A 22,225-nucleotide genomic window follows, 5' to 3' on the forward strand; every position below is an offset into this window, starting at 1 on the left:
ATTTTAGATAAATGGGATAACCAGACGGGAGACCAAGATAAATATGGTTTACCTATCCTCAGCCCCCCATTCCCCAACTGGGTGGGTCAATGTTTGCTGAAAATGCAAAGTGCTGGTAAAATTTCCTCAAGTTTATACTCTTTCTCACTCAATCTTCTTCTGGGAAAACACTTAAAAATATCCAGAAATATGCCTGGCTGGTGTGGCTCAGTGATTGAGCGTTGACCTATGAACCAGGAGGTCAGAGTTTGATTCCTGGTCAGGGAACATGCTGGGATGCTAGCTCAATCCCCAGTGTGGGGCATGCAGGAGGCAGCCGATCAATGATTCTCTCTCATCACTGATGTTTCTATTTCTCTCTCCCTCTCTGAAATCAATTAAAAAAAATTAAAAATCTAGAAATCTCACTCTGAATTTACCTTCAGTGAGCTGGAGGCAGGTCCTGTCTCTTCTCAGAGCACACAGACACATTCAAAGGGGCTCCAGCTTAATTTGGATGGAGTAGACTTACCCTGACTCTCAGATGTGCCTTTTCTGACCAGCAACATTTTCTAGGCAAGTGTTCCAGCCCCTCCATATTTTGACAAGATGTAGCAACATAAGTTATCATCAAATCCCCTACATTACACTCTGAACTCTGCTTCTGGCAGAAAGGGAAAACCATCTTATGGGAGAAAAGTGACAGACTACCAAAAGTTTTATTTTGGGCGAAGGTTTTTTAATAACCTTTACCAACTTAGGCTCTTTGGGAGAATAAAGACCACACTCCACAGTGGACTATATCACTAAACATATAGCCCATTACTATTTTGTGGCCTACATTACAAAAAAGAAATGAAAAAAAAAGTGACAGACCGATATCCAAGGCAGGCGTAGACTCATACCTTCTCACCACTGGTCACATCACTCAGCTAGGGGGAGAGGTTGGGAGAAAGGATATAGGACAATGGTGAGGTCAGGTTAACCAGCTATAGTGTGACAAGGAGTACCCCTGGTGTAGTGACTTCCTCTGTACTTTGGACAGGGGTCAGATCAGGTGAGCAGGCCATCTATCTGAGGCTTAAATGTGCCACAAGGTGAAGTCTGACACCCAGAGGACTATTTTCATCCTTATACCTCAAGCTCACCTTGTCAGGCCAATCAACTATGTCAGCTGTGCAGCACATTACTTTTTAAACTACATGGAAAGTCTAACATGAATATTAATTCAGCAAGTTAATTTTTATTATGTACTTATGAGTTTGTGGAAACAATGTCCAGAGATCCAAGGAAGAGAGAGGGCAGATGCTTCTCAGATGTGGGCCTGCACTTACATAGTAAGGTGGAGATGTAGCTTACCTGCCTGCCCATCCCCCAGGGAGGGAGTAAGTGGTCAGTTCTCCGGTGCCTGGAAGAGCAGGTAACCCCACTGGCCTCTTTGGAATGGGATGAACGGGATTTGAGCTACATCACCCTGGAGGGCTTCTGAATCCTAAGTGACTGACCTTCCAATTAGGTAGGTACTAGGTGTATTGGGTCAGTGAGTGGGGGGTTCCCCACAGTATTTGGTGGGGACTCAAGACGCAGTCACATCCCCTTGGTGTTTTTTTTTATTTAGGATCTGGTTTTACAGGTAAGACACAACAGTAAATGGGGCAATGTTCCCCAAATTCATATTTATGTCCTAACCCCAATACATCAGAATGTGGCCTTTCTTAGAATATGGTCATTGTGGATGTTACTAGTTAAGACAGGAATATACCAGAGTAGGCATGGGGGCCCTGATCCAATATGGTGTCCTCATAAAAAGGGGAAATTTGGAGACAGACATGTACACAGGGACACGACATGAAGATGAAGGCAGAGATGGGTTAATATTTCTACAAGGAACATCATCGACTGCCAGCACCACCAGAAACTGGGGGAGAGGTGTGGAACAGACCTTCTCTTACAGGGAACCAACCCACTGACCCCTTGACATTGAACTTCCAGCCTCCAGAACTGAAGCAATATATTTCTGTTGCTCTAAGTCACCCTGTTTTTGGTATTTTGTTAAGGCAGCCCTAGCAAATGAATATGAACAGCAGACTAAGTTACTATGTATGAAGAGCCCAACCTCACAGGAGGTTTTTTCCACTGCCCCTCATCCAGACAACAGAACCCCCCACTGGGGCTGAGCTCCCCATTCCCGAACACAATGGGATGAGCAAGGGAACTTAAGTGCCTTTCGAATGATGACAACTGCTTCTACCCCACAACCATTTACTGGGTCCTTCAGGTACAAAGAAATGACATTTGAGCAGGGTGTGCAACAAATAAAATGTGGGCATTGCCCTCAGTGAACTCAAAATCCCTAATAAGCAGCTGCCTTCGCAAATAAAAGTATGACACAATTCTCCTTCGCAAGCAGCTGTACAGCGCCCCAGAGGCTTCTGACCCTGACAGGGCTGCCTGGTAACAGCGGGTGTTCTTTGGGTCAGCTGGTTACATGGCAGGATTGGTGTGCCTGGCCTTGCTGCCCACATGCACTCCCTGCCTTTTTCTCGCCCACAGCTTCTTGCTCTCAGATGGGAAGTACAGTCACCCTAGAACCTCAAGATATGGGCAGGGGTTCAGACAAGGCAGCATGGGAGTATAGTGAGTTGGTGGCAAGGGACAAACCCCAAATGGTCACTGCAGTTGGGGCAGTCCAGTCCCTTAGACTGCTTGGGAAGCACTGGACAGGGCTCTCCTCTGACCCAGAAACACCGGGCGAGTCCAAGCTGGTTATGCACCTCCCTCCCTGCTTTTTGGCACAGCAGAGACAAAAGAAATGCTCAGTTGATCACTATCTCATTTCTACCTGAGAGCGAAGGGTGGGAAGGTGAGGTCTGTCCAGGGGCAGGCATGTCCCGGGAGTGCCTGGCGTCAGTCAGTAAGAGTTGAGAGCCTGCTTGGAGCGGCGTTTCATATGCAGGCGCTGGTGGCGCAGGAGGTCGGAGTTGTGCAGGAAGCTTTTGACGCAGTACCGGCACCGAAAGGGCCGTGCCCGGTCCTTACTGTGCACACTGCTGCGGTGCCTCGCCAGGTGTTCCGGTCGCTGGAACAGCTTCCCGCAGTCACAGCACTGGATGCTCAGCCGGGCCCGGCCCTCAGCCAGAGATGCATCAGGCCCCCCACCTGTGGACTCTGCCGCCCCCTGCTCGCTCCCAATCACCGGCAGGGGCCCGGTAGGCGGCAGGTGGACCCGCCTGTGGCAGAGCAAGTGCGAGTTGAGGCGGAAGCTCTTCCCGCAGGCGCCGCACCGGAAAGGTTTCCGGGCCTCGTGGGCTTCCAGGTGCCCGTCCAGGTCCTCGCTGTCACTGAACAGCTCCCCACATACCGAGCACTCGTGCAGCTTCTCCTGCTCCCTGCGGCTGCGCAGGTGTCGGATGAAATTGACCCTCCAGCGGAAGACCTTGCCGCAGTTGGGGCACACATAGGACTTCCCAGAGGTGTGCACCTCGCCCCCCACAGACAGGCCATTTTGCTGAGGCATGGGGGTGCCGTTTTGCTTCCCCAAGGGGCTCCGTGTCTCATTTGTGCAGTAGGGGCCCAGTTGGGAGTCTTCATCCCCAGAGCTGGATAGGACGATCTCGATGGTCACCTCTTCATCTAGGCTGTTCTTAGGGGGCGGTGGGTCATCTCCAGCTGCACGAAAGCAATGTGGAAGTCACTTAGAGTTGCTGATGGAATAGGTATGACATTGGGGGCTATGGGGAAAGGCGGAATGTATTTTGAATGTGAGGACATGAACTTAGGGGATCCGAGGGTGGAGTGCTAAGGGCAGAACTGCATCCCCCCAAAATTCCTATTATGCTTAAGTCATAACCCCAAATACCTCAGGATGTGACTATATTTGGAATTAAGGTCTTTCAAGAGTTAAGTTAAAATGAGATTATTAGAGTGGCTTGTAAGCCAACTGGCATCCTTCCAAGAAGATATTAAGAAACAGACACGTGGAAGCTCAGGGAGAAGACAGCCGGCAAAGAAGACTTGCTGCAGGAGAAGCCCTTTTGATACCTGGACCTCAGACCTCCAGCATTTTGAGAAAATCAATTTCTGTTGTTTGAGCCTCCTTAGAAGACTAATACAGTGCACACAGGATGACAACCCCTCAAATCAGCTAAAGTGACAAAAAATAAATGCAATTTCTAAAACGGGGCATAAACAACCCTTAGTGCTCCTGTGGGCTATTTACACAATGTTAGGAATTATTGCTAGATGAGGTGGGATTCAGCAGTGAGCTCCAAACACCAGAGAAACAGTAAAATCAGGGAGTGATGAGTATAGAAGGGGGTGTGTGGGGGGACACAAACACTGAACCCCGTGATAGGTACTCTTGATGTTTTCACTCTGCCCCTGGGGCTCCTGAACAGAAGTCGCTGACCCGGGGTGCACCGTGACAGGCCATGGGTGTCAGACTGAGGATCTGAATGTGAGCTGTCAAGCCCCAGGTTCGGGCTTGACTCCACATTGCCCAGCCATAGCCTGCCTTTTCTATGAAGTCAGAATTATGGGTCTGAATCTGTTGCATCTTATTTGCACATAATCCCTCCCACTTTTTTCTTTCTTTTTTAAAAAATTTTATGTATATTGTTTCGGCACATTTGTTTTTCACAGTTTTAAAATGCAACACATTTATTCATCTCCTTTTTGGTTTTGTCTTACAAGAAAGCTTCCCCATCCTAACATTGTAAAAATATATCCTTTATAATGCCTTTGTCTTTTGTTTTTCACATCTGGCTTCCTAGCCTCCCTGCTTTTCTCCTCAATCTCTCCAGCTCACAGGGAACCACCCATCATCCATCCCCAGGCCACGCACAGCATGGCCACAGGCTTCAGTATCCCCAATCCCCCGACTGAGCTCAATTCCCCTGACACGTTGGGCAACTTTCTTTCTCTTTTAAATTTTTTTCTGTAAAACAAAGCTAGGAATCAGAACTGCCTTTTGGGGTTACTGTTGAAGATTACACATGATTTAATACATATGCAGGCACCGACCCTGTATATCATGAGGCTGCTATGGGCAGGCAGAGGCCAGAGAAGGCCGGAAGTGCACATGTGGCAACAAGCATTCAGCTAGCCCCACTGAGATGGCCACCCTCATCCTGGGGAGGGGCCATCCTCAGTTATGCAAGGCCACTCTCAGCCTGTTGCAGGCACCTGAGAAAACCAGGAGTGAGGGAGCTCAAAGTTTTGGGGAAGGGGCTATTCTCCTTCTGGATCTGTTGTAAATGTAGAATTCCTTTTGTCTACACATGACGGGGTGAACAGAAATAGCAGGGAGCCCTGCACAGAGCTAGGTGGAATTATCACAATGCCAGACAACTCTTTTTTTTTTTTTTTTCTGAATCTTGGCTTCACCCCAGAATCATCTGGAGAATTCTTTTTTTGTTTTTTAAATTATTTATTGTTGAAAGTATTATGTCCCCCTTTGACCCTCTCCAACCCGCCCCATCCCCCCCCCCCCCGTCCCCCGCCACACACACAGGTCTTCAGCACCCTACTGTTTGTGTTATGCATGTATGCATACAAGATCTTTGGTTGATTACCTCCCACTCACCCATTCTCCCCCACCTTCCCTCTGAGATTCCACACTCTGTCCCATGCTTCCATGTCTCTGGATCCACTCTGTTCATCAGTTTCTTTTGTTAATTACATTCCATATATGAGTGAGATCATGTGATACTTGTCTTTCTCTTAACTTATTTCACTTAGCATGATATTCTCCAGGTCTCTCCATGCTGTCTCAAAGGGTAAAAGATTCTTCTTTTTTACTGCTGCATAGCATTCCATGGTATAAATGTACCACAACTTTTTTATCCACTCATCTACTGATGGGCACTTGGGCTATTTCCAGATCTTAGCTATTGTAAATTGTGCTGCTATGAACATAGGGGATGCATACATTCTTTGCCAGACAACTCTTGCTCCAAAAGGCATCTTGGGTAAAAGACTGTACATGAGTCAGACCTCACAGCTGTGGAAAGTCTCATCACACAGTGGGTTTGAGTATGAACCAGAGACTAATATAATACTGTATGTCAACTGGAATTTAAAAAAAGAACCAGTGACTCAGGTTTGGTGTCTGGAAGAACACCTTAACCCCAAGGACATTAAAGATGGCCACACTGCCCGCTGGTGTGGCTCAGTGGTTGAGCATCAGCCCATGAACCAAGAGGTCACTGGTTTGATTCCTGATCAGGGCACATGCCTGGGTTTGTGGGTTCAATCCCCAGAATCAGGTGTGTAGGAGGTGGCCTATTGATGTTCCTATCTCTCTATCCCTCTCACTTAAAATATTCCTCTTTCTCTAAAGATCAATAAAAACATATTTTTAAAAAAATGATGGCCACATTTCAGTCTTTGCCTCTGGACTTTTACCAACATGACCCTATGAGGCAGGTGGAGGACACTCAGAGTCCCTTTCGCAGGCATGCCACACTCCTGCTCTTTAGGTCCAAGACTTTGCCCAGGACTCTGGCTTTTGTGCTCAGGGAAGAAACACACCCCTAATGGCCAGTAGCACTGTGGTGCACCTGCTTCAACCTGCCAGGAGAAGGCCAGGAGGGGAGGGTCTTGGCTGGAGCTCAGCTGGGAGAGACCCTAGCAAAAGGGAACCCAGCACAATAAGCTGACAACTCACAGGAGCCGTCAGTCAGCAAGGACCTCAGAGAGTTCAATCCCTGACCGCACCCACACCAGCAAACGTGCATGCACACACCATACACGTTCACACTTCCACACACAACATACCAGACGCTATACACACACAACATGCACATGTACAAACCACACAGCAGATACCACATGTACTCATATGCTCACATATGTATCACACACCCCATACCCTCTCAGGCCCTCTTTACCTGGGCAGGTGCTCTGAGCAAGTGTCGTCTGCTCGCAGGCCTGGGACTCTGGTCCCTGTAGCTCATCCTGTTTTCCTCTTTCTTCGACCTGGAATGGCTGGAGACTTGGAAAGTCTTTCCAGAGAAGAAAATAGAAAGGTAGATTTGTCATGCAGCTGTGGCACTACCTGAGGAGGCATCTTAACAGATGCCAGGCTGTGATCCAAGGGCAGCTCTGAGCTCCCTTCTTGGGCAGCAACTCAGTCAATGTTTGTGGAGCAAATTAATTTGCAGGCAAAAAGATTCTGAAGCTATATGGAGTAAGCATGAGTCCTGGATCTGCCTGTCGACTTGCCTGTGAAGAAGTGACTGCCACCCTTATGGTGATTTTCACTTCTGTGGTGGGATTTCCACAGGCCCCAGGACCTCTCGCAGATCCTGCATAAACACAGTCTGCACAAAGCCTGCTGGGCTGACAGGACAGGAAGCTGGCCACCCCAAGGCCCTGCATGCTCGTCCAGGTGGGAATGAAGACCCACACTTGACTGTACTGTGCCAGCTCTAGGTCCTGAAGGGGAAGGAGTGGGGTCTGCTATTGAAACCATACAAAGCCTTTTGTCCTGAAGGAGCAGGGTCTCAGGCATTATGGCAAATGGTTAACAACTTACACAGAAAGCCCAGATAGGGGGACTGGGAAATGCTGTTGCCAATGCTGTGCTGTTGTCAGCTAAGCCCCAGCACCCCGTGCCTTGGTTTCCTCACACTCGCAGCATGTGGTGGAAGGACTAGAGAACGAGACACCTGGAGGTCCTGCACTAGTGCTCCTTCTCTACCTAACCTATGGAGAATGTGACCTCACCTGTGGGCGGGCTGCTGGCTTGCCAGTAGAGCCCAGGTGCTGTTTATAGCAGAGAAGGATGTTCCCACTGTGTCCTAGTCCCTGGTTGATGAGTGTGATCCCACACCCACAAAAAAATATACCTACATTTTTTTCTGGGAAAAGTCATGGAGGAGGCAAAACATGCTCTACTGAGACAGAGCCTGGGGTTACAGAGGGCTGCAGAGAGATGGCAGGGAGTGGCCCACCTCTGGCCAGCACCACCTACCACCCTACTCTGTCCACCCAGTGGTGGAATCATGACTCACCCAAGTAGGAGACCTGGGTAGCACCCTTGCCCTGGAGGTCCTGCAGCTCGGGAACACATGGCTCGTTCTCCTCACCCTGGGCGAGGTCCTGCTGGGCTGCTGGGTCACCTGTTCACAGAAAAGGGGAGGACACACATTCCTCAGTGAACTGGAGGGACACAGGCCAAGCCATGGCAGTGACAGGGTGACGCAGGGCTTCAGAGAAACTGAAAGGCTTGAGCAAGCAGAGAGGGCGGGGGGGGGGGCATACTAGTGGGGGAGCTATGGGCTTGGGGCAGCTGCTGGCCCATGAGACAGAAAGCCAGAACTTCAGAGGCCATAGGATCAGAATAACAGAAGGAAAGTGGGGGCACAGGAACCTGTTATGTTTGGTTTCAAATGCAAAACAGCCAGTAAGCCTAATTTACATGTGATAGTGGCAGGTCAGGATGCCTCTAAGGGCCCTCAGTGTCGCTGTGTGCAGGTGACCTCATGTCAGGGATGGAGGGTGGTCGGCAAATTCAGATGTGGGCCCCCAGCTCCCTGGTCTCAGGAGAGGGTTGGAAGGGCGTCTTACTTGGAGGCAGCGAAACCCCACAGTCCTCTCCAATGATGAACTCCCCGTAGAAGCCAGTCTGGGCAGGGTCTAGAAGGGACCAGTCCTCTTCCGAGAAACAGAAGATCATGTCCTCGAAAGGAGAAACCCGTTTCTGAAACCGCAGAACAACAGGGACGCCTCAGTCCAAGGACAAGCTAGGGAAGGGTCGCTGCAAACAAGGGAAAGAGCTGGGGCTGAGGGCACACACCTCCACTGTGTGTGCACGGGAGAGCAGAAAGCTGCTCTCCAGCCCTCGCCTGGGATCCACCTCCTTCCTATCTGGTTTGGCCGAATGCAAACCATGGTGACTCTAATGGCCAAGATTGTGGGCAGGGCACACAGTCCCATGCAGCTAATGAAGGCCGAGACACCACCAGGCTCAGCCCAGCAAATGCCACGCCATTTCTAGAGTTTATTTTGCACATATGCAGTGTTAGGTCTGGATCAGCCTAGTCACAGCAGCACTGATAATCACAGATACTATATTATCAATACATTTTGATCATAGATAATAAAGACTGAAGATGCTGTTTATAGCAGAGAAGAATGTTCCCACTGATGGGCTCTCTGCCCATCACCAGAGCATGGATTAACTCCAGGACAGTCTGGCAGGTTCAAGCAAACTCCCATTAGGAGCGAGGGTCCTCTCTGCATGACCAGAAAGCCCTCCAAGCTGTGTGTCACATGATCTAGACTACTCAACAACAAAATGTCCAGAAGTCTGGATCACCAGCAGTTTAGCAGTGGGACCTGGGGTAAGGCACGGCTGGGAGACTTCGCTTAAACTTGAATCACAGACCATGGTAATATGTCAAATTAATATTAATTAATTAATTAAAAATATTTCTATGGAGACTTTTTTTTTAATTGAGAAACTTAAGACTTGGATACATCAAATAAAACCAATTTCGGGGGGGGGGGGGGAAGGGGAGGATCAAAACTCACAACAGGGAAAAAAAAAGTTAACACTGCCTGAGCTGTAGCAGAACCCAGAGAATACATTCTTTTAACTAAAAAAGGTGCTTCATAATCGACCTTTTGGTACTAAACGACCTATTATATTTGCAATTTGTGGTTCTTAGTGTTCAGGTCCATAGGGCAAGCTAGGAAATCTTCAAACCTTGAGCTGAATTTCATGACGGGGTATTTGGCTTCTGAACCGTTTTTTCCTTGCCTAAGAGGTAGCAGCAGCAACAATGCCCACCTGGGCAGCTTCTTTCTTGGCATGATGAGCCTGTAGAACCGCCACAGCTTCATCCACCTCAGAGCAGAGAGACTTGGGGGACTCCAGGATGTGCAGCAGCTCAGAGTTGTTGATCATTCCCATCATCTTTCCAGCCAGGTTCGAATGCATGGTTTGGATGAGAATGAACAAACGTTCGCCCAGCATCTGCTTCTGTTCCTGGGGGGGTGGGGGGGGGTGCTGCGGCCAACATGGAGGCGGTCAGGGGCTCCTGCCCCTGCACATGGGCCACAGGCTGAGGTGCCTACAGAGGTGGTATGGCAGGGAGAGGGCTGCAGACACTGGAGGCATACTTGTAAGGTGCAACAGCCCGAGGAGCAGCTGCAGCCACAGCGGTGCGAGGTGCTAAGTTCTGCACAGCTGTGGGAACACCTCCAGACCAGCAGCTGTCAGTCAGCCCTTGCTGGGTGGCACCAGCCCCACCAAAGTCCATAGCCAAGCGGTCTGGGCACTCAGACCCGACTCTCTGAGTAGTAGTAGGGAGGCCAGGAGAGGCCGGATCATTACCAGTTGGAGCCAGATAGCGAAGAGTTGGACGAGGCTCAGACTGGTGTACAGCACTTGGCATTCCTTGGAAGCCTTGCTGCCAGCATGGACTAGGTCACATCTGTGCTAACTGGTTAGGTGTGTAACATGGAGGCCTTCTCTGAGCCTGTGGAACTGCTGGCATGAAGTAGCCACCAGCTGCAGGCTGGAACTGACTTAAGATGGCATTAGCAGGGAGTGCTCTCATTACGGCCACCCTCCGCATATACAGTGGCTTGGAATCCATGATGCATCCATTCATCACAGTGACTGCTTTGGTGGCCTCTTCAGGAGATGAGAAGCCAACAAAGCCAAACCCCTTGCTTCTCCCATCCTCCAGCATTACCTTAGAGCTGGTGATGGATCCGAAAGGAGAAAACTTTCCATAACTTCTCATCGGCAATGGTGTTATCCAAGTTCTTAATGTAGAGATTCACCCCTGGTATCGACTAATTCTCTCTTGCTTCAGCTGTTCAAATTTCTGTTTTAACTTGGCCTGCCATTCCACTTTTTTCTGTGCACAGCCTACAAAAATGACTTTCCCACTGATTTCTTTTCCATTCATCTCTTCACAGCCATATTGGCATCCTCGTGTGTGTACGCTTTTTAAATATATTTTTATTGACTTCAGAGAGGAAGGGGAGAGGAGAGAGAAACATTAATGATGAAAAAGAATCATTGATCAGCTGCCTCTGATCAATCGCCCACTGGGGATTGAGCCTGCAACCTGAGCATGTGCCCTTTACCGGAATCAAACCTGGACCCTTTAGTCCATAGGCTGACACTCTATCCACTGAACCAAACCAGCTAGAGCTATCCTCATGTTTTTTTAACTCACAAAGCCAAAGTCTTTGGATTTCCCATCACCTTGACACTTAAGGTCTTACCAAACTGGCTGAACAGCTCTTTCAGAATCATCCACCTCTTCCCCAAAGTTTTTGATATATATATTAGTCAACTCCTTGGCTTTGGCCCCAAGTTTGGCTTCCCATTCTTTTTGAGACTTGAATCTGCCCACAAACACTTTGTGGTCATTGAGGAACATGCCGTTCATCTTCTCGATGGCCTTCTCTGCAGCCTCTTGGGTCTCGAAGAGAACGAAAGCATAACCCTTAGAGCCGTTCTTGTCACACACCACCTTGCAGGTCACAATGTTCCCCAAAGCAGAAAAAGTATCATAAAGTGCCTTGTTATCTATAGATTTTTCCAGGTTCTTGATGAAGACGTTTCCCACACCAGCTTTTCTCAAAGAGGGATCCCTTTGAGATCACATGATTCGGATTGGCTTTCCCTTAATCACATCAAAGTTCACAGTATCCAAGGCCCGCTCAGCGCCAGCCAGCTGCTGGAAGTTGGTGAAGGCATAACTCAGCGAGCAGCAGGTGATCCCATTGTGGCAGACCCGGGTGGAAGCCAGGCCCCACAGGGCTGAACTCAGGCCCCCCCCCCGCCCCCCACATTGACCTCCCCCCAGCCTCCCCTACCCCCTGGCACCTGTCCTTGTCCCCTCGAACCTAAGTGTCTTGCGTCTGTTGGTTGTGCTTATATGCATGCATACAAGTCCTTTGGATGATCTCTTACCCCCACCCCCCCAGCCCTCCCCTACCTTCCCGCTATAGCTTGACAGTCTGTTCGATGCTTCTTTGCCTGTCTATTTTTGTTCAAGAGTTTGTAATGTTCTTTATTATCCATAAATGAGTGAGATCACGTGGGCTTAACTTTTCATACAGCATGGCCTCAGTGACATCCCTGTGCAAGTTACCCACATACAGGGAGGCCATGGGGTAGCTGCTGGTGGCAGCATTCATCTCCTCAGCCCCCAGGACCCCAAGCCCTGCCAGGACTTCTTACAGGGCCCACAAAGGATAAAAGGGGTTCTTCCCCAAGCAGTGCGCAACTGGCTCACAGGTGGCAGAGCAGGAGGGACCCAGAAGTTTGGGGTGGCTCACTCGAGACTACAGGACCGCAGACAAAAGGCTCTCAAAAACAATATGGCTCTCCCTGGGAGCTTGTAATTTTCAGCTCCAAATTTCCAAAATAAATGTATTAAAATGGGGACTTTCCTCCAAGTTACAAAAATTCTTAAAGGGCCAGCTGAACGGTGCCCACGCAGCCTCTGGGATACGTGTTTCTCTTTAAATATAGGCCCCGGGCTGCTGACACTATAAGATTACAGCTGCAGAAGAGGGATGCAAAATATTTGTCAGTTTGCAAGCCTGGGGGGCCGAGCGCGCAGCTGCCTTCACACGGGCTGCCATGGGCAGCGCAGACACGTGGTGCTCAGGGAGGACAGTGTGGGGCTGCCACGAGGCTGGGGCGTGGACACGCGTGGCTCTCCACTGACGCCCAGGTGCAGTGGAGGCGGCAGGCAGGCCAGAAGCGTGCAAAAGTGACTTCCCTGTAGGTTCGAAGAGGATTCACTTTTTCTTTCTCTCTTTTTTTTCCTTTTCCAGATTTTAAAGCGTTTTCGAGGTTTTTTTGGTTTTGTTTTTTAAATTTTTTCGTTTTTCCTTCAGGCTACTGAGCCCCAAAGCAGCAGAGACTGTGGCAACCCAGGGCGGAGAGCTTAAAATATATTTTTATTTATTTCAGAGAGGAAGGAAGAGGGAGAGAGAGGTAGAAACATCAATGATGACAGAGAATCATCGATCAGTACCTCCTGCATGCCACCTACTGGGGATCAAGCCCACAACCTGGGCATTTGCCCTTGACCAGAACCGAATCTGGGACCCTTCAGTCCACATGCCAATGCTCTATCCCTTGAGCCAAACCAGCTAGGGCAAATTAATTTTAATTTTAAAAATGGTGACATATCCATATTATATGAGAAGGCCATAAAAATAAAGAAGTCCTTTACAAAATGGAAATAGATATTTGCCCATTGAAGCATGAAGTTATTTGGGTCTCAAATTTTCTATAAATATTAATATGACAATAAATTGATAACAATAAATGTCACTAAAAAATTATTCACTTTGTTTGAAATAATCTGGAACCTTGATTATTTGAAAGAACATGGAGAACATGGAGAACTCCTGGTCTAGCTGACATTTCTGTTCATACTGTCTAATCCGAGAAGAGCAAACACACAGCATATCTCCACTAAGTATGTCACACTGTACGTGTATATATGGTTGCAGGAACTGCCTGCATGTACATTCACTAGATATTGGCAGGTGTGAATGAAGCAAAATTATACCTATTTTTTTTGTCAGATTGACAAAAAATGTGTTCCATGAAATGAGAAAGGCTAAAAATTGTGGCTCTAGAGCAGTGGTTCTCAACCTTCCTAACGCCGCGACCCTTTAATACAGCTCCTCATGCTGTGGCGACCCCCAATTTCATTGTTACAAATTGAACATAATTAAAGCATAGTGATTAATCACAAAAACAATATGTAATTATATATGTGTTTTCCGATGGTCTTAGGCGACCCCTGTGAAAGGGTCGTTCGACCCCCAAAGGGGTCGCGACCCACAGGTTGAGAACCGCTGCTCTAGATGATCACCAGTTACCTGGATGGTTGCTCTGGGGCTAGGATCAGGTGTGTGTGGGGGGAACAGCCTGGGAAAGGACAGTTTTCAACGAATATCCTTTGGACTCTTCCTCCCCTACGTACATAATTGTTTTCACATTAACCCAGAGACAGCAGAGAGTAGAACAATGAGCATAAAGGGCCCAGAACCCTTCAACTAGATTTACTAAGTTAACATCTTGCCTATCTGTAACATTTCCCCTGTCTCTCATATATGATGGGTGGGCATGTTCCCTCATCCCCTGGGTCACTGGGGACTTAAGGCATTACGATACGTTGCTCCAATTAAGTGCCTGCATGAATCTTCTAAGAAAAAGGTTATTCTTCCACATCAGCACAATTTCTATGGCACTGTGACTCTGCACCCAGAGGATATGTGGCAATGCCTGGAGACACTGTCACTACTGGGATGGGTACTACAGACATCACAGGGATGGAGGCCAGGGACGCTGCTCAACACCCCACAGTGCCCAGGACAGCTCCATGTGACAAAGAACTGTCAACCAAAATGTCAATAAAGCCGTGGTCTAGAAACTGCTCTATAACATCAGAAAAATTTAACATGGGTTCAACAATAACATTTAGTATCTTTTGAACTATGAAATAGTATTACTTTATCAAGGTAAAGAATTATGAAGACTTCCAAAGGTGACCACGGCAAGAAGTCAAGATTGGAAATTGCTGGGTCAAAGCTTTCTAATGGGCCCTAGAAATCTTGTTAAACGTGTCTTTAAATGTCAATCATCAGGTATACAAGTGAAATCCAACAGTCTTATGTTTACACTAGAGGCCCAGTGCACGAATTCGTGCACAAGTGAGGTCCCTTGGCCTGGCCAGCGATCGGGGGCGAATGGGGCCGTCAGCCGGGGAGGGGCTGCAGGAGGGCTCCAGGGTATGTCTGGCCCGTCTCACCCGGTGTCGATCAGCTGGACCCCAGCAGCAAGCTAACCTACCGGTTGAAGTGTTGGCCCCCTGGTGGTCAGTGTGCGTCATAGCAACTGGTGGAATGGTCAGACGAATGGTCGGACACTTAGATTACGTTTTTATTATATAGGATGACAATAGTCATGGGCTTACAAACACTTGTTTTGTTTTGCCCAAGCCCATCAGGAAAAAGATGAGATTAAGTGTAATATTCCCATGGGTCCTTGGAGAAATTTCTGGACAATTGGGGAGAAAGTAACAGAAGTACACCCTGTGACTCATTAATTCCATTTCTAGGACATTTTCCTAAAGAAATCATGAGGATGAATGCAAAAGTGTGTGCAAAAGAATGTAGAAGATAATGTTTGGTAGAATCGAGGTTTTTTCTTTATGCCTTTTTCTCGTGTCTGAAGATTTATCCTAAGCATGGAACATTTAAGTTTCATTAAATGTTGAAACAAAATACCCATGCACCTCTAAGATACAAACAATGTAGACAGGCTGCAGTCTTTGCTTCAGGTTTTCCTTGAAAGGTGTGGTGTTTAGGTCACAGACTGCACTGGGTTGAACTCTGAGCTTTTCCTGCCCCCAGTGCCACCTGCAGACCTCCCCAGAGGGAGGTTGCCATCTGGGTTTGGTGTAAATATTAGTGCATGCCTTTTAAACTCTAACTGCATCTCAATATAACTTGAAATGATGTCACAACACTGTTTTGTATGGTTTTAAATGTTGAACTTGACTCACATTCCCATTCTGTTTAAGACTTATTCATGTGCATACATGTTGGTCTAGTTCAGTGGTCGGCAAACCGTGGCTCACGAGCCACATGTGGCTCTTTGGCCCCTTGAGTGTGGCTCTTCCACAAAATACCACATGCAGGTGCACACGTACAATGCGAAGTTGACTTAAAACTTTAAGTAAAGTTTATTAAGTTAATTTTAGGGAACATTGTGGAGTGAAAGAAGATGTACTGTCGAGGATTGAGAAAGGTATGTTGAGATGGTGTGGACATACAGAGAGGATGAACGAAAGGAGATAGATGAAACAAGTATACAAGACCAGTGTGGATGGGAGTGTTGGAAGGGGTCGACCTCAGTGAACGTACCTCAATCAGATTGAGGACGATGTTTTTAACAAAGGCCAGCTTAGGAGTACCCTAATTAAGTTAATAACAATGTACCAACCTATATAGTTTAAGTTTAAAAAATTTGGCTCTCAAAAGGAATTTCAATTGTTGTACTGTTGATATTTGGCTCTGTTGACTAATGAGTTTGCCGACCACTGGTCTAGTTCATTGACTTAAACTAATGTGTAGAATTTCAGAGTGCAGTGATTTCACCCATTCTTTTATCAATGTTTAGGTTTTTCCCAGGACAGATGCTCCTCAGCCAAGATGCGGTTGCATCCTGATAATCTCATTGTAAATTGAAAATATCCTAAGTCGAAAATGCGTGAAATATCACACTGTTGATCACTTGGCTGACAGGGTCTGTGCTCACTGCCCTTTCCAGCACCATGAGAGGGCATCCTTCTGCAATTGGCCAGCCCATGAAAACACCTAATTTCAAAATCTGAAACACCATTTTTATTATATGTCTATCACTCTCCTACCATAATAAAGTTGAGCCATTCTAAGTTGGGACCGGCTATACTTTGCTATTACAAGCAACAGTTCAGTGAACTCTCTTTTCTGTCTCCCAGCCCATGTGTAAGTGTTTCTAAGTAGGAGAGTTACTAGACCGCGGGGAAACACGTCTTCACTGAAGTGACACACTGCCACACGGTTCCTCAAGGGGAGGCACCAGCCAGTACTGGGGCTGTCAAAGGTCTATGGTTTTGGCTCCTTGGTGGGAATGAACTTTTATATTAAAAATTCTAAATGTGTTATAATTACTTAACAGTGGTATAACTAATCAGTAACATTAGTGGTATAGAACAAACTTCAACAAAATGTTTAACAAATTGGTATAGTGAGCCTGGTTGGCATTACTCAGTGGTTGAGTGTCAACTTATGAACCAGGAGGTCATGGTTTGATTCCCAGTCAGGGCACATGCTGGGGTTATGGGCTTGATCCTCAGTATGGGGCATGCAGGAGGCAGCTCACCAATGATTCTCTCTCTTCATTGATATTTCTATCTCTCCCTTCTTATCTGAAATCAATAAAATATATTATAATAAAAAGAACCCCCACAAAAACAGACCATTTTACAGTAGCATAAAAAAAAAAACCATGGAATTCTTTTTTGTTGCTGTTTAAATATATTTTTATTTAAATGCCTCCTACTGGGGATTGAACCCGCAACCTGGGCATGTGCTCTTGACCAGAATTGAACTTGGGGCCCTTTAGTCCATAGGCCAACACTCTATCTACTGAGCAAAAACAGGCCAGGGCAAAAACCATGGAATCCTTAAGGAAAACGTGTATATATGTGTCCCACTTGAACAAAAAGAAATGACGCATTTAACAAGATGTCAATTTGGCCCACAACACCCTATAGGTTCAGTGCAATCCCAAGCAAAAACTTCAGGAAGATTCTAAAATTTATATAGACATGCAAAGCACTTAGAAGCAGCCAAAAGAATTTTGAAAACTGGAGGACGCACAGTACCCAATTGCAAAACTTACTATACCACTAACATTACAGTAATAATGACATAAAGGATCAAAACAAAGCTCAACTGAGGTTGAGCCCAAATGTTCAGACATATGTGGACAACTGATTTTTGAGAAGGGTGCCAAGGAATTCAACAGGGGAAAGAAAAATCTTTTCAGTGAGTGGAGATAAACAATTAAATATCAAGGGGGAAGAGCAAGGATCTGAAACCAAAATTATTATATCCAGCAAGCCTATCATTCAAAATAGATGGTGAAATAAAAAGCTTCCCAGACAAAAAAGGCTGAAAGAATTTATCACCACCAAAACAGCACTACAAGCAATGCTAGAGAGACTGCTGTAATGACAAGAAATAGAGAGAGGAATGTAGGCATAAAGAATTAAAATGGCAATAAATAAGTACCTAACAATAATAATCTAAACTGTAAATGGAATAAATGCTGCAATCAAAAGACATAGGGTATGCCGAAACCGGTTTGGCTCAGTGGATAGAGCATCAGCCTGCGGACTGAAAGGTCCCAGGTTCGATTCCGGTCAAGGGCATGTACCTAGGTTGCGGGCATATCCCCAGTGGGAGATGTGCAGGAGGCAGCTGACTGATGTTTCTCTCTCATCGATGTTTCTGGCTCTCTGTCTCTCTCCCTTCCTCTCTGTAAAAAAATCAATAAAAAAAAAAAAAGACATAGGGTAGCTGAATAGATTAAAAAACATGACCCAACTATATGATCTCTATATAAGAGATCCACCTTAGAACAAGTCTCACACAGGATGAGAGTGAAGGGATGGAAAAAAATTTTCCATACAAATAGAAATGAAAAAAAAAAAAAAAGCTGGGGTAGCAATACCCATAATATCTGACAAAATAGACTTCAAAATAAGGCCATCACAAGAGACAACAAAAGTCACTACATAATACTAAAGGGATTAATCCAGCAAGAGAATATAACTCTGGTAAACATATATACACCCAATATAGGAACACTTAAATACATTTAAAAAAAACTTCTAGAGGACTTTATAGGAGAGACTGACAGCAATATATCCATAGTAGGGGATTTTAACACACCACTGACTTCACTGGATAAATATTTCAGACAAAAAATTAACAAGGAAACAGTGACACTAAAGGACACACTGGATCACATGGATTTAACTGACATTTATAGAACATTTCACCCCAAAGATGAATATACATTCTTCTCAAGTGCACATGGGTCATTCACAAATATAGAACACATTTTAGGACACAAAACAAGTCTCTATAAGTTCAAGAAGACTGAAATCACACCAAACATTTTTTTCAGAACACAGTGGAATGAAATGAGAAATCAATTACAGTAAAAACACCCCAAAACATTAAAACACATGGAGGCTTAAATGATATTAAACAACTAGAGGCTCAGTGCACAAAATTCATGCACTGGGGGGTGGGGGTGGGGCAGTCTGTCAGCCCATCCTGCGCCCTCGTGCAGTCCAGAACCCCTTGGGAGATGTCCAACTGCCTAAACTGGCAGGAGGCCAGGGAGGAGCCCGAATCGCTCGCGCTCATCCTGGCCTGCTGTGCCTGCTGCCACGGCGTCGGGAGAGGCTCCTGACCTTGTGGCAGCTGCGCTTGCCAGCCACAAGCCCGGCTTCTGGCTGAGTGGCACCCCCGCTGTGGGAGTGCACTGACCACCAGGGGGCAGCTCTTGCGTTGAGCATCTACCCCCTGGTGGTCAGTGCGCATCATAGCAACTGGTTGTTCCGCCGTAACACTCGCTTAGGCTTTTATTATATAGGCTAGAGGCCCGGTGCATGAATTTGTGCACCAATGAGGTCCCTTGGCCTGGCCTGCGCCATCAGGCTGAAGGACTCCACCAGTGCATGATTGGGGCTGGGGAGGGATGCGGGAGGTTTGCCAGCTGGCAAGGGGCAGCAGGAGGGTTCCAGGGCATGTTCGGCCTGTCTCATTCAGTCCTGATGGGCCGGGCCCTGGCAGCAAGCTAACCTACCAGTTGAGCGTCTCACCCTGGTGGTCAGTACACATGATAGCGAGCAGTTGAGCAATTAGGCTTTTATTATATAGGATGAAACAGATACCAATGAGATCAGGAAAAAAATAAAAAACTTCCTGGAAACAATGAAAATGAACACACAACAACACAACATCTCTAGGATTCAGCAAAAGCAGTCCTGAGAGGGAAGTTCATAGAACTACAGGCCTACCTCAAAAAACAAGAAAAATTAATAATAAACTATTTAACCCTACAACTTAAAAAATTAGAAAGAGAACAACAAGTAAAGCCCAGAGTAAGGAGAAGGAAGGAAATAATAAAGATTAGAGCAGAAATAAATGACATAGAGACTAAAAAACAATACAAAAAATCAATGGAAGCAAGAGCAGGTTCTTTGAAAGGATAAACAATATTAATAAACAGCCAGATCATCAAGAAACAAAGAGAGAGGACCCAAATAAATAAAATCAGAAAGGAAAACAGTGAAGTGACACCACAGAAATACAAAGGATTATAAGAAAATACTATGGACAACTACATGTGTACAAGCTGGACAATGTGGATGAAATAGACAAATTCCTAGAAAAATATAATCTCCTGAAACTGAATCAGGAAGAATCAAAAAACCTGAATAGGCCAATAACAACTGATGAAATAGAAGCAGTAATCAAAAAATTCCTAGCAAAGAAAATCCCTGGTCCAGATGGCTTCACGGGGAAGTTTTACCAAACAGTCAAAGAAGAACTAACACCTATCCTCCCAAACTATTCCAAAAAATCCAAGAGGAGGAACACTTCCAAGTTCTTTTTATGAGGCCAGCATGATGCTAATTCCAAAACCAGATAATGACACTACAAAGAAAGAGAATTATAGGCTAATAACCCTGATGAACGTAGACACTAATATCCTCAACAAAATATTAGCAAATCTGATCCAGCAATATATTAAAAAGATAATACACCAAAACCAAATGGGATTTACTCCAGGGATGCAAGGCTGGTACAATTTTCACAAATAATAAACCTGATACATCACATAAACAAACTGAAAGACAAAAATCTCATGATCATATCAATAGACGCAGAAAAAGCATCCAAAAAAATACAACACCCACTTTTGATAAAAACTCTCAGCAAAGTGGGAATAGAGGAAGCATATCTCAACATAATAAAGGACATATATGACAAGCCTACAGCAAACATCATACTCAATGGCAAAACCTAGAACCATTCCCTAAAAACAGGAACAAGACAGGGATGTCCACTTTCACCACTCTTATTCAACATAGTACTAAAAGTCTTAGCCACACTGATCAGACAAGAAGAAGAAATAAAAGGCAACCAAGTTGGAAAGGAGGAATTATTTGCAGATGATGTGATATTATACATAGAAAACCCTAAAGGCTCCACAAAAACCCCTCTCTAGATTTAATAAATAAATTTGGCAATGTACCAGGATACAAAATCAACAGGATGTTTTTTTAATACACCAAAAATGAATTCTTAGAAAGAGAAACTAAACGAACAATCCCATTTACCACTGCAGCAAAAAAAATGAGATTCTTAGGGATAAACTCAACCAAGGAGGTGAAAGATTTGTACTCGGAAAACTACAGGACATTGGAAAAATAGAGGAAGATATAAAAAGTTGAAGAATATACCGTGTTCATGGGTTGGTAGAAGTAACATCATTAAAATGTCCATACTACCAAAGGCAATCTACAGATTCAATGCAATTCCTATTATAATACCAACAGCGTATTTCACAGATCTATAACAAATACTCCAAAAATTTATATAGAACCAAAATAGGCCCCGAATAGCCACAGCAATCTTGAGAAACACGAACGAAATGGAAAGAATCACAATACCAGATACGAAGTTATACTACAAAGTCAGCATAATCATAACAGCCTAGTACTGGCACAAGAACAGGCATATAGATCAATGGAACAGAACAGCAACTACAGAAATCGACCCAAGTCATTATGCTCAATTAATATTTGACAAAGGAGGCAAGAACATACCATGAAGTCAAGACAGTCTTTTCAATAAATGTGTTCGTAACATTGGACAGATACATGCAAAAAATGAAACTAGACCAGCAACTTACACCATACACAATAATAAACTCAAAATGGATAAAACACTTAAATGTAAGTTGTGAAACCATAAAAATCCTAGAAGAAACCAAAGGCAGCAAAATCTCAGACATTCCTTGTAGGAATATGGTTACAGATACATCTCTTAGGGCAAAGGTAACTAAGGAGAAAATAAACAAATGGGACTATATCAACATAAGAAGCTTCTGCACAGCAAAAGAACCCACCAACAAAATAAAAAGGGAGCCCAGTATATGGGAGAACATATTTGGCAATGATACATTTGATAAAAGGTTAATATCCAAAATATATAAGGAACTCATACAACAACCCAATCAAAAAATGTGGCAAAGGACCTAAATCAGTGATGGCAAACCTTTTGAGCTTGGCGTGTCAGCATTTTGAAAAACCCTAACTTAACTCTGGTGCCGTGTCACATATAGAAACATTTTTATATTTGCAACCATAGTAAAACAAAGACTTATATTTTTGATATTTATATTATATATTTAAATGCCATTTAACAAAGAAAAATCAATAAAAAAAAAGAGTTCGCGTGTCACCTCTGACACGCATGTCATAGGTTTGCCATCACTGACCTAAATAGACACTTTTTGAAAGAGGACATACAGAGGGCCAAGAGACATATGAAAAATGCTCAAAGTCACTGATCATCAGAGAGATGCAAATTAAAATGACAATGAGGTATCATCTCA

At 45.4% G+C, this 22,225-nt stretch overlaps 1 protein-coding gene and 1 pseudogene across 2 annotated transcripts in view; both read right to left on the reverse strand.

The window, feature by feature from the left end:
- Positions 1-1,366: 1,366 nt before the first annotated feature.
- Positions 1,367-22,225, reverse strand: part of ZNF496 (zinc finger protein 496) — a gene marked incomplete at its 5' end in the record, with an annotated part of 57,278 nt that continues 36,419 nt past the window's right edge. The window contains 4 exons of the mRNA XM_081092070.1: positions 1,367-3,648; positions 6,870-6,983; positions 7,995-8,102; positions 8,551-8,683. Coding sequence (XP_080948196.1) covers positions 2,891-3,648; positions 6,870-6,983; positions 7,995-8,102; positions 8,551-8,683 — 1,113 coding nt within the window. The 3' untranslated portion in view covers positions 1,367-2,890. The remainder of the gene's footprint in view (positions 3,649-6,869; positions 6,984-7,994; positions 8,103-8,550; positions 8,684-22,225) is intronic.
- Positions 9,746-12,147, reverse strand: LOC308519807 (polyadenylate-binding protein 4-like; annotated as a pseudogene). Its single transcript has 4 exons — positions 12,048-12,147; positions 11,174-11,767; positions 10,322-10,941; positions 9,746-10,186 (listed from the first exon to the last, which is right to left on the reverse strand). The product of its transcript is annotated as a polyadenylate-binding protein 4-like (transcript).

This window comes from Myotis nattereri (assembly GCF_964212035.1).
Source record: "Myotis nattereri genome assembly, chromosome: 5".
Taxonomy (NCBI): domain Eukaryota; kingdom Metazoa; phylum Chordata; class Mammalia; order Chiroptera; family Vespertilionidae; genus Myotis; species Myotis nattereri.